Raw genomic sequence first — 13,164 nt, 5'->3', positions numbered from 1 at the left:
TGGTTATGTCCAGAACGTAACCCCAATAAAAGAAGAACTTCACTACATTCTAGAAAACATACCCTAAACCTTTTTCATGGTGCAAGGTGCATTCACAGCAATACAAATCCGGAATGATTAAGATTTTGAAGGCTGAATCTGTAGCTTTTCTCTGTGGTGCTCTCGCAAAACTCAGGAGGGGCATTAAGGAGCTCCCCAATTGCTATTCCTAGATCAGCTTCAGAGAGGGTGAGAGGGGGTGAGGGGTACCCCCGCCGAATCCCGATACAGGAGCTCCAGGTGTGACCACAATGAATGGCGCCCATGCGTTCGGGGCATTGTTTTGACGACGGCCAGAGTCACCGGGCAGACAGGGGGGCTTTGTTGCCAACTCCTGACCGTATCCAATGCCCGGGAGACGGCATGCTCGCAAGGGCTCTGGTCAGAGAAACTTTGCTTTACATGTTGGCTAAGCTGGGCGAGAACTCAGTTGGCTCGGCTCCGCCAGGGCGAAAGACAGTCTTCGAAAAAACGCGAACGCAACCTGTCATTGTTATACTCGCCGCAACATAGGTGAGCAAACGAGAGGGAAGATCTAACGCGACCTTGATTCGAGCCAAGGCGGTGACATGGCTACAACTTGTGCTCCCTGTGGAAAAACCGTAAAAAATTCAGAAAAATCTATAATTTGTGCTGGAAAATGCCGACGCCTCTTCCATCAGACATGTTTGAAGCTCAGTGATGATAACTACAAGAAATATTGCAGTGACAACGCCCAAAAATGGCTTTGTCGAAGGGAAGACTGCGTGGATGCACCTAACCTAAAAGATCTCGTGGCTGTCCTCACCAAAAAGATTGATGACAGTACTACTAGTCTAAAGAAAGAAATAGCTGACATAATAGCCAGCCAAACATTTATCTCCGAGCAGTATGAAAACCTTAAAAGTGAACTCAGTGAGCTGAAAGAGCGAGTGAATGACGTAGAAGCAAGAGAGGCTCCTACTATGGAGTTTAAGACTGAACTTGCTGAGATACAGCAGTATCAAAGAAGGAACAACTTAATAATCTCTGGAATCCCAGAGACGACCAATGAAGATGTGTTTCAGAGACTCTTTGATATGGCTGCAGCCCTGAAAGTCGATCTCCTTGCCAGTGACATCGATGCAGCTCATAGAATAGGCAAAAAAACGGACACAAGACCCAGAAGAGTCATCGTCAAACTAACAAATAGATGGAAGAAAGAACAACTCTTAACTGCAAACCGGTGGTTTGGTAAAACCAATAAAAGAACTCTCCTCACCAGTGATATCAACTACATGGGCTCTCCAACAAAAATCTACATAGACGAACATCTAATCCCTATGATGGACGGATTAGCCAAGAAGTGTAGGGATCTAAAGCATCAGGACAAAATAGTATCCACATTTGTAAGGGACTGTAAAATAGTTGTCAAGGTGAAGAAAGAGGACAGACCAACCCACATAAGGTCAGAAGATGACTACTACAAACTTCTTCTTAGCCTACAATAAATTTAAGAGAGATTTATAAATAAACAATTTCGTTTTCTTACTAAAATGGCTCAAAACGAACTAGTCAGTGCATCTAGTCAAGCATGTGATATAAAATACTGTGATAATTTTACTAACTATAAAACTAATTCCATCAAGAACAAGAAGATAAAGTGCCTACACCTAAACGCCAGAAGCATGGTCAATCTCAGCAAATTTGAGGATATACAGATTATATGTGAACAGGCAGAGCAAGTCGACCTCTTATTTATCTCTGAAACTTGGCTCAGTAACCAGGCACAAGAAGAGTACTACCAAATTGCGGATTATACCAACTATCATGTCATCAGAGAACAGACAGGTGGAGGATCATCACTGTATGTTCACAACAAATTCCCTAGCAATAGCGTATCCTCTATAAATAAATTCCACAGTCTTCAGAAAATTGAAGTACAATTCTATGATATCAAAATGAGTGTTATTTCCATCTATAACCCAAGTATAAATAATAGCAGTGACTTCCTTCAAGATCTTGAACAAATGCTTACAGAAAACTGTCACAAATATGTCATATTAATGGGGGACTTCAACATTGATCTTCTGAAAAACTCAAAAGAGAGAGGAAATTTATTTGATCTACTTCAGAGCCTCAACTTAAATGTGTGCAACCAAACGATACCTACCAGAGTACACAACAACTCCTCAACTTTAATTGACCATAATATTATTGGTGGTGAGTTTGAGGTAAGCACATTTATCATCGAAAACGATCTCAGTGACCATAGAATAGTAATAATGGAATTATCAATACCTCTGAACAAATTCAACCACACAATAAGCCCTGAAGAATCCAACGACAAAGTGATTAATTTTGAAAAACTCAAAAGATATTTGGGGCGGAATCACTTTAGGCCTGACTCTGACAAATCCTGTGATGAAAACTTTGATAATTTTTTAAACCATGTTGAACAAGCAATTACCCTCTGCTCCAAAGAAAGAAGCAACACCAAGTTGCCCCCTCAAAAACAACCATGGATAAATAACGAGCTCCTCCAACTTGTTAAACTAAAGGATATACTGTTTAAAAAAGTCAAGATGAAAAATCCCTCGCAAACCATTATCAAGGAATATAAACAAATCTGCAACAATATAACCTCTCTGAAAAGGAAACTAAAAAAGGAACACCTACTGAAATTGACATCTAGCAACAACCCCAAAGACATATGGAAAGCCGCTAATCAAGCCTTAAACAGACCCACAATGAAAGGCACTCCTCTAATCAAGAAAATACTAAATAAAGACAAAATAACGGAAGAGTCAGAAGAAATTGCAGAAAGCTTCAACCACTTCTATGCAAATATTGTTAAAGACCTCACTAGTCACCTACCACAAGTACCTCTGGGGAGTATGACATCACCTAGCTCCACAAGAACCTCAAATAAAAGTATGTACCTTAGACCGGTAACAATGAATGAGCTCCTTCAGATCTTGAGCTCATTACCAATCAAAAATGGTAATCAAGAGGGTGATATTTCCACTAAAGTTCTAACACTATGTAGAGATGAATTGCTCCCCCCTCTACTTGAACTTATAAATCTTTCTTTTCAAAGTGGATGCTTTCCTTCTCTGTGCAAGAAAGCTCGTATTGTTCCTATTTATAAATCTGGTGATAAAACTTTAACAACTAATTACAGGCCTATAAGCATACTACCTCAAATCTCTAAAATTCTGGAAAAACTTTTCAAAAATAGGCTTGTAAATTTTTTGGAAAGTAATGAATTTTTTGCTGATGCACAGTATGGTTTTACTGAGAAAAGATCCACGGAGTGTGCAACTTTCAATTCAATCAAGCATATTCAAGCAACACTGGACAAAAAACAGTTAGGAGCTGGTCTCTTAATTGACCTAAGAAAAGCATTTGATACAGTTCACCATGGAATCTTGCTAGAAAAACTTGAAAGAAGTGGAGTAAGAGGACCCTGTTTAGACTGGCTTACCACATATCTGAGAGATAGACAACAATAAGTACAGATTGGCAGTGCAAAAAGCTCTTGTAGCACTATTAAAATTGGAGTACCCCAAGGCTCAGTCCTGGGACCCATCTTATTTATCATATTTATCAATGATTTATCATATATTCCTCTCGAAGGTACATTAATGCTCTATGCCGATGATATCTTACTGCTCTATGAAGCTAAATCAGAAGAACATCTTATGGAAAAAATCAACACTGATCTCCGAAATATATCTGAATGGCTTGATGCTAACCATTTAATCTTAAACATTGAAAAAACAAAATACTTATTCTTCCACTCAGCAAGATATGTTCCATCTTCTACTAATGTTGTTAATGTCAACAATAATATTATTGAAAGAGTGGATGTGGATAAAGCAATATACCTTGGTTTACATCTGGACTCTACTCTTACTTGGAGTGTACATGTTGAGCACATTGCCAAAAAAATCACACCTGTGATTGGAATTCTATATAGGTTGAGAAACAGTGGACTAAACAATCAAATTTTAAGAAACATTTATTATGCTCTGATCCACTCTCACCTAACATATTTAATCTCCATTTGGGGCCACTGCTCCTGTTACCTTATACAGAAGCTTGAGGTGTTACAAAAAAGAGCTCTAAAATTTATTTTTAACCTGGCATACAACGAGCCATCTGTTGAAGTATATAGAATTGCTCAGGTGTTACCTGTTCGTAATCAAGCTGATCTTTCATCTGTGATATATATGTACAAAATTAAAAACAAGCTTGTGAACACCAATATTCACCTGGTAACTAATAGTGAGATCCATACCTACGCTACCAGATCCTCAACAAAAATTCATCAACAACAGCATAATACAACATCCCATGGTACTGGATCCATATTTAATAGAGCTCTGAAGCTATTTAATTCTGTTCCTCAAGAGGCAATGAAGTTCACTAACATCAAGAAATTTAAAAAATATGTTAAACAAATGTATACTCCTCAATAATTTTAATCTCTTTCTTTCATCCACTTGTATAACTATATTTTCTAATATTTAATAATGCCATGTCACCAACCATTTTAAACTTTGTATTGTCCCTTGGTACGAGTCTCTGACTCATGGGACCCATCAACTTGCAATAAATAAATAAAAAAAAAAAAAAAAAACTTTGTACTTACAAACATGCGATTTGGTTCTAATACGATCACAGTTGTTTGTATAAAGTACAAAACCGTGTTTGTAATACGTGGGTGCAAAATTCACTGTTCGCTACAGAGAAGTTTGTTTGTAAGATGTTTACAGTGCGGTCAATTTTGTAACTGGGCAACTGTGTGCACAATTTTCTATCGTAAACGGCAATTTTTACGACATTCGATACCGATATGTCACCGCTCTGGAAAACCAAGTGTGTAAGATAAAGATAATGCATTATATAGTGAATACCTTTAAGTACACACTATTAAGCGTGTACTGTGTTCAGTACACACCAAATACTGAAAACCATAGAGGGTACACACTTACGCACATGGCTTTTATAATAGCAAGTTTTCGGCCAGTATCCTCGGATATATATCAGTCTCGATTACGATCATAAGTTATCCTCACCTCTCTGTTCTTCCATTGTCTCGTCGTCCTTTAGCGAAGGGAGACAATACTTCAGTTTATAATTCTCGTAGGAAGCCGTTCGGAACATATCACCCGAACTGCATAGCTCTTCCTCGACAGGTTGTTCATCGTTATGTAGGTTAACTAAGCTGGAAAGCGAGCCGCAAAGCGAGCTGCAAAGGAGAGGAGTACATGCAATTATTTTCAAACTTCCGTACTTTTTCCTGGATTATCCCTGACCAAAACACTAGTTTTTCCTGACTTTTTAGCAAGTTTATACGAAGACGCTGGTATCAAATTTGCATTGGAATCAACGGTAGCCGAATAAGTTTAGCGCGAGGGGTCGCCAACTAGCATAATACTCCGTACATGGCGCCCATAATACCTTTATAATACTTCATAATACCCCAGAATATTCGAGAAAATACCCCAAAATACCCTCATATAATACATCATAATACCCCATAATACTGAATAATATTCCATAATATCAAATAATATGACATAATATCCCTTAATAAGTGCCATAATGCCATAATACTCCGTACACGGTTAAGGTGAGTTGGCGACCCCTTCGGTTTAGCGCTACGAAATCAGTCTTAGCTAAACTGCACCTGCACTGTAAAAGTCTTACCAACTAGCCCTTGGTAGATTACCATGAATTTTGTGCTGACATAATACCAACACATTTTTCTTGGTAATAGAAATAGGGACGTTTGTAATACAAACGTTGTGCTTTGTATTACAAACAAAATGTATGTTTGTAGTTACCAAGGGAATTTTTTTCTAGCTTGGTAACTATAAACATACATTTTGTTTGTAATACAAAGCACAACGTTTGTATTACAAACGTCCTTATTTGTATTTACCAAGAAAAATGTGTTGGTATTATGTCAGCACAAAATTCATGGTAATCTACCAAGGGCTAGTTGGTAAGACTTTTACAGTGTGCGATGTTGCACTTTGCCGCACTTTGCACTTTGCCCAATACGCCGCCGAACGAGTAACAAGGGAAAAGAAGAACACAAAAATTAATTTTGTGGTAAATATTCAACTCGTTCCGCGCGACTGCTTTTCCTGACTTAACTTGACTTATTTTAAATTCCTGACTTTTCCTGAGTTTACTGACCTGGTTTCATCCTCTTCGGATTCTTTCGGAGGTGTTGAATAAGGGCTTTCTTTAGCCGAACCCGAAGTACACGAAAAACGAGAAAGGGATAAGGCACTAGAGTGAGCACGATCGGCGGATGCTGGAGAGGATGCTTCTGAATCTTGGTCCTGTTCTGTTTCTTCTTCTGTTTCCAATTTCATTTTCCTTGTAACATGCCGATAGGAGTCCACGGACGAACTTGGTGATGACGGCGAATTTTGTGCGGGACGTTTCCTTTTCTTAGTTTCTTTTCTGCTGCATAGGGCAGGGTGAAATGTGACTTCTTCAGAACTACAACTTGTACTTGTAACTGCGTATCCACTGCAATGTGTCATTCTGATTTCCTTTGCGTGGTCTTGATTTGGAGCGAGTTCTTCGAACCAAAATGCACCATCCCCAATGGAGGACTCTGTCTCAGGCTCTGTTTCAAACAGATCTCGGGACTCTGTTGAAAAAAAATTAAAAATATTCGTATAAGGCAGGGTAAGCTGCAGCGACCGTCCCATCACGTCCCAGCTTGTCGACTAATAGAGACCGTCAGTGTACACTCTAAATTGGAAGGAACAATTTTATACCTGCTCGTTCTGGTATTGCTGGTGCTGCCGGAGACACTGCCTGTTGTCTCAGGACGGCCGCTCCGCGCGGCGGCGAGAACGCAGCGTTGCCTTCGTCTTCAGCTCGTCGCTACGACCAAAACGGTTAGAGGTATCAACACACTGAGAGAATCTTACAAACAAGCTGCTTCGTAGCCTACGGGGCATCTTCTTTTTTTGATTATTCTGCACATATTCCATACACATAATCTGACCATTACAATTCAACATCGAATTTTAGTTTCTTTTCATTCTAATTATCTAAATAACAAAATTTTTATAATAGAAATTGAATAGTCTCAGCTCAACCTACATGGCTTGCCATTTTTGTCAAATTTGGTTTAAAGATGTCTAAAAAACAGGAGAAGGAGAGCTCAAATCAAAAAATGGAAGAGGAACTACCCCCCCAAAACCGACCATTTTCAGTCGATCTAGCATGTAAAAATTTTTTTTTTTTTTTTTGAATTTTCATTTTGCATTTTCTTTATGTATTTTTTAAACTGCATAACAACTTGGGGCTAGGTTGTGAGGTGCCGGACATTTTCACTAGTTTTCTGGAAGTGTATTCTGGACATTTCCCTCAATGGGCTTGTTTTCGGGCCTCACGGCCCGTCACGCCTCCCGGGATTATTGCAACCTGCAGCCGCCAACAGCCGAACAAATATGGGTACTGTGGTCCAAACACTAGGGAAGTTTCACTAACACCAGGAACTCCAGTCGCAGTCGACGGGTAGAAGGAGTTTAATGTTTTTTTCAAATATATTTTTTGAACTATGGGGCTAGTGAGGGTGATTTCCAACTCATTGAATAGATCTATTTATTCTGATTCAGAATATGGTTTTTGATGGGAGCCTCCCCCGGCCCGTCGAGTACCTCATCCGTTGAATCCAGGTCCGACTGCTGCTCCTGTGCCGGAGCCACTGCGGGGCTTAATGATGGAGCCACTATCAGTGGTGCTGGTGGGCCTGACGGATCCACTAACTGTGAAAATAAAAACATCTGACATGGGATGCAGTAAAGGTGCGGTAAACAACGATTAAAAAGGGAGAGAGGAGGACAGAAGGCAACTAAAGGAAAGAGATTCACGGGAATCATCGCCCAATATCCCGTTTTCGTTTGCCCCAAGAAATAACTTCGTTGGCCGTACCTCATCCTCATCCGTTATCTGTGAAGGTGGTGAAGGTGTCTGGGATATGACGACTTCAGTGGACCTGGAAGCGTTTTCCTGTGAAAACAAAAACTGCCGAACAATTAATTAATTCATTCAACTACATATTTCAAACTCTTTTAAACACAAGATCCTTTCGTTTTCTGAGAGTCCGTAATTAGTCGTTTCCAAAACATATTCGCTTATTACCGTACCGTACCGTCGGTCCATTGCAATTTTATTTTCATGGTAAAAGATGGGTGCCTTTAATAACTTTCCCTTACATTTATTGTTGAGATAGAATGGTAATTAATAATTTTAGTACTTGGAAAACATTATTACTATCTGATAACTCCTACAAATAGGTTCAAAGTCTTAAAATGATCATTTTTAAAATCCAATGCCAGGTTTGGATTCCTCTCCAAAAGATGAAATGTCCTGTCCTATGGAAAGTGATCATTCGTTTTCACACATCACAGCTGCCCCCCCCCCCCCTCCCCCCTCCTTTCATTCTCCATTCTCCATGAAGTTTCGTTTTGAGCTGTCGGTACATCTTATGTTTTAACACACTTCGCTCAGCTACCCCGTGCCTTCTGATCACGCACGGGCCCCTAGTTTTACAGTGTGGCCGTACCTCATCCATTGAATCCAGGTCCGACTGCTCCATTATCTGTGAAGGTGGTGTCTGGGATATGACGACGTCAGTGGACCTGGAAGAGTTTTCCTGTGAAAACAAAAACATCTGACGTGTGATGCAGTAAAGGTGCGGTAAACAACGATTAAAAAGGGAGAGAGGAGGACAGAAGGCATCAAAAGGAAAGAGATTCACGGGAATTATCGCCCAATATCCCGTTTTCGTTTGCCCAGAGAAATGACTTCGTTGCACTCTAAAATAAAGTGTTCAACTGGCAAGCACGTTCAAGTGTTCAACACTATGCTGCACAATTCTAAGGGCTGAACTAGAAATTTAAATACCTTCAAGTGTTTAACAGTAAGTTTGAACACTGAAAACTGTTCAAGTGGAGGGGTTGATCATGCAGCTGTGGACACTTTAAACCGTTCAAACTTACTGTTAAACACTTGTAGGTATTCAAATTTATAGTTCAGCACTTGGAATTGTGCAACATAGTGTTGAACACTTGAACGTGCTTGCCAGTTGAACACTTTATTTTACAGTGCTGCCGTACCTCATCCGTTGTTTCCTGGTCCGACTGCTGCTGCTGTGCCGCTTCATCTGCACAAAATAATACATATGGATTTAGTGAGCTTGTCGAAATTGAGACCGCCAGTGTACACTCTAAAATGGAAGGAACAATTTTATACCTGCTGGTGGTGCCGGAGCCACTGCGGGGCTTGATGGAGCCACCACGGGGCCTGACGGATCCACTAACTGTGGTAGGCTTAATGGAGCCACTACCTGTGTACAAAAACATCTGACTGTGATGCGGTACACCGAGAAAACACAATTCTTAATTTCAGCATGACATACACTCTAAATGCGAAAGAACAATTTTGTTCCTTGTGCATGTGGTTCTGTTCGTGGGCGACACCGACGAGCTCCTGGCGGGCGTGCGCGAGGGGGTGCTCACTGGCTCTTATGGGTGTACACCGACTTTAAATCAGGGTTGACTTTTTGACTTTTTAAGATTTTTCAGGAGATTTTCTGATTTTTTCGACTTTTGCTGACTTTCTTGACTTTTTGTTGATTTTTTTGACTTTTTTGGATTTTTTTTGACTTGTTGACTTTTTTTGACTTTATTGACTTTTTTTGACTTTTTTATCCCTTGCTTCATTGATTTTCTTGCTCATTACAGCCCTTATTTGACTTTTTGTTACTTTCTCCCACTTTCAGCAGTTTCTCTTTTGAATCATCGTATTTTCTCATCGTTACCTTCCCTATATCCTCTAATCTTGTGCATGTAAAATTAATGCCGTTGGGGGGTAAAGTGAAATTATTGGATTCTTTGAACCTAAAATATAAGGTATTCTGTTATTCCACTTTCTGCTATTGAAAGTACCAAAAGACGCGGCTGGCACAGGTCAGAGAAAACGCAGCGCTCACAGGTCAGGGACGCAGTGAGTGCAGGTGTAACGCAGGTTCGTCAGGTCGGAGACGCAGACGGCCAGGTTGGGGAGGAAAAACCCTTATGACGCAGTGTTAGCGGGTCTAGGACGCGGCTAGCACAGGTCGTAACCCTTAAAAGCGCTCTGACGCGGTCTCAACTGGTGGTTAGACGCGGAAGAGACGGGTCATTCCCTTTTACTCGACGCGGTCTCAACTGGTGGTCAGACGCAGAAAAGACGGGTCATTCCCTTTCACTCGACGCGGTCTCAACTGGTGGTTAGACGCGGAAGAGACGGGTCATTCCCTTTCACTCGACGCGGTCTCAACTGGTGGTTAGACGCAGGAGAGACAGGTCTTGGCAGACTCACTCACTTAAGGAATTAATAAACTAACTAACTAACTAAATGACTGACTACTTTAACCTAAGAAACAAACCAAACCAACTACTTACTTCTCGAACTTGCAGTTCACTTAACTCCCACCTTCCTTTCGGAAAACGGGAGGTGCGAAACGCAAAGTCGTGAATCGGGGCGCCAAATCCAAAGTCTCCAACCAATTAACCGTAAACCGCTGCCACCAGTGTTGTGAACTGGTGGAAGGATAAAGGAAGCGAGTTGGTTGGACTTTGACTGTTTATTGAGGTAGCGTAGCTTCTACAATAGACAGCGCAAGACTGGGCGCTGAGGGGTCGGTGCGAGCCGCTTATAAAGGGAATTCCAAGAAGAAGTCAAGAATAAGAGGGGCTGATTGTTAGGGTGGGGGTACCAAAGGAATCAGAGGAGTATAGGCTAGCATTGTAGAGACTTTCAGGAGGGATCGACTGTCATGGCGCCATACATAGGTCTAAGCAGATCAGGTTAAGAGTGTTTATGGTGTATTTAGCAGATCACAACAGTACAAAACATTTTTATATTTTTTAAATAGTGAACAAGTTTAAGCATACTTGTATTATGATCATTTATCTTACAATATTCAGGATAGTTTTACATGTGACAATCATATTGAGTCCATTGATGGGTTGGTGTGCTTTAGTGTGAGACAAAGCTTCGACTGAAAGATGTAGGCTGGAAGGGGATAGTAATCAACAAGGTCCTTTAGTTGAGTTAAGCCCAATACAGAAGCTTCAGGCTGTATAGCATAAAAGCCCTGGTTGGAATTGATGGCCTTGTGAATCTTTACAATGAAGTTTACTTCTTTCCCATTGTATAAGACTAGAAGGATTTCACCCACTTTTAGATCTTTGTTGGTACTTCCTAAGATGAGCCAGAGTCCAGGCTCATATTTGATGTTACTATTTGAATATCAATTTGTACGTTATTTCCTAACCTTTCTTGACGATTTTTCTTATTTTGCAGTGGTGTATGGTTTGAAACAAAAATCTAAAGCGTTGAGTATTTCAGAGTGCACAAAGTCAGAGTAACTAATCGATTTCCAGATAAGAAGATTTGACATTTGGGGTGTGATAGATAATGGAGGAGAGTTTCTCAATAGAAATATGGGAGCTATTTGCAGAGAAGGGGAGTGAATATGAACTGACCATACCCAATACACCTGAGAACAATGGAGTTGAGGAAAGGCTCAGCAGAACCTTGTTGGAGAAAGCTCGGTGTATGCTGCTTGCAAGTAGTTTAAGAAAAAGTTTTTGGATAGAATCACTTCTGACTGCTGTTTATTTGTTAAGAATGTAAGAACACTCCCATGCACCATGGCTCATAGAGCTTGGTAATGGTATATGCAGTATTTCCATTCTCTCGGAGGATCTGATCCCCCCAAATGTAAATGTCTCAAAGGACATATGGTGGAGGCACATGAGACAACCCAGCATTATGATAACTTTCACATGCTAGCATCGCCAGATAACTTGTAGTGGTGGTGTCACACATCATCATGACCTGTTGGTAATCAAACAAATAAGCCGCATTGTCCCACGAGAGTAATGCAAAGTTCTGGTTGTAGTGGACTTGATGCCTGATACTTCCAGAACCCATTGAGCAAATTCCAGGGCTCCGGTCTCTGATTGTTTGCTTGTGGATCATTGCATCCCGCAACTTTTCCCAGATCTTCCTGTTATGCGCCATAGAGCAAGGTTAGCTTCTTGGGGAAAAATGAACAATTCGATCTTTTAAAGTATGCATCGCTTGAGTGGAAGCGAAGCCCTCAGTCTAATGTTAGTGTGGAGGGTGCGATCTGCACTTCGTTTGCCCTCCTTGAATGAATTCCTGAAATTTTCATGCCACCCTCACTTCTATGAATACTGTGCCGGCCAGAATATCTCCATACGTGCAGTCTGAGTTGGTTGAGAGTAGTTTCCTGCCATTTGGCTTTCTGGGAATCCACACCTTCCCATTGAGCACATTTGCGGCCAATAACTTGATAGAGGTGTATAGTTCAGCTGGTATTAGTTTTATCAGTTTAGGGTTCTTTGTCCGAATTCTACAGATGTATTGGTTGAAGAGCTTTCTTGTAAGGCCCTTGATGGTTGATTGCAAATGACGCTCAGGAATGAACGGAGAGAACTCCGCTTTCCGTTCCTCCGCATTTAACTCAGTTATGTCAATCATCTTGGACTTAGGTGAGGCGCATCCGTGCAAGGCCCGCGCTACTCCCTATAACAGCGCCCAGCAGTCTCGTAATTTGGTGACATTGCCCACAGGAGTTTAGTAACCAACTCAAGTTTATCTGATACGTATCCAGTTCCTTTCAACTCTCTCACAAGTCTATCAAATTTCAGGTTAAATTCATCAAAGGTTTCTTCTTTTGGATTGTACTTTAAAGAGTGTGATTGCGTTGGTAATTCCGTGGCAATTCTTGATCAATTGTAACCTATTGTTCGCTAAGATGTTCATAATCTGTGTGGGGGGCAAACGAGTCTTTCAAAGACTGTTTAACACTAGAACTACCAGAGGGGTCAAAATGACCCCTTTCGATTTTGAATTGCCAAATGAACTATCAATTTTTTTTTCTACCGACCCGCCACTTTTTGACTTTTCATGGGTCACCAAAATACGCCTTGACACGAAAAGCCAGGCATGTGCGTCAAAAACTTTAGGAGATATTATAACATATACCTCGCTCTACCGAAGGGGTCATTTTGACCCCTGTGTCAGTTTTCCAGAGCTTTCATGGTT

At 40.8% G+C, this 13,164-nt stretch overlaps 2 protein-coding genes across 2 annotated transcripts; one reads left to right on the top strand and one right to left on the bottom strand.

The window, feature by feature from the left end:
* The first annotated feature begins 608 nt into the window (after window positions 1-608).
* Window positions 609-1,508, top strand: LOC113214941 (uncharacterized). The gene has a single exon (XM_026434469.1). It carries the CDS (start codon window positions 609-611, stop codon window positions 1,506-1,508), a length of 900 nt encoding a protein of 299 aa, XP_026290254.1.
* Window positions 1,509-4,952: 3,444 nt separating this feature from the next.
* LOC127749996 (neurofilament heavy polypeptide-like) lies at window positions 4,953-12,597 on the bottom strand. Its single transcript, XM_052270353.1, has 8 exons — window positions 12,292-12,597; window positions 8,606-8,695; window positions 7,972-8,049; window positions 7,698-7,805; window positions 6,807-6,915; window positions 6,211-6,676; window positions 5,082-5,254; window positions 4,953-4,969 (listed from the first exon to the last, which is right to left on the bottom strand). Exons 1-8 carry the CDS (start codon window positions 12,595-12,597, stop codon window positions 4,953-4,955), a joined length of 1,347 nt encoding a protein of 448 aa, XP_052126313.1.
* Between the last annotated feature and the right edge of the window lie 567 nt (window positions 12,598-13,164).

Source organism: Frankliniella occidentalis, unplaced genomic scaffold (genome assembly GCF_000697945.3).
Source record: "Frankliniella occidentalis isolate FOCC.00 unplaced genomic scaffold, Focc_3.1 Scaffold119, whole genome shotgun sequence".
NCBI lineage: Eukaryota > Metazoa > Arthropoda > Insecta > Thysanoptera > Thripidae > Frankliniella > Frankliniella occidentalis.
This window is presented reverse-complemented; position numbering and strand designations above follow the sequence as displayed.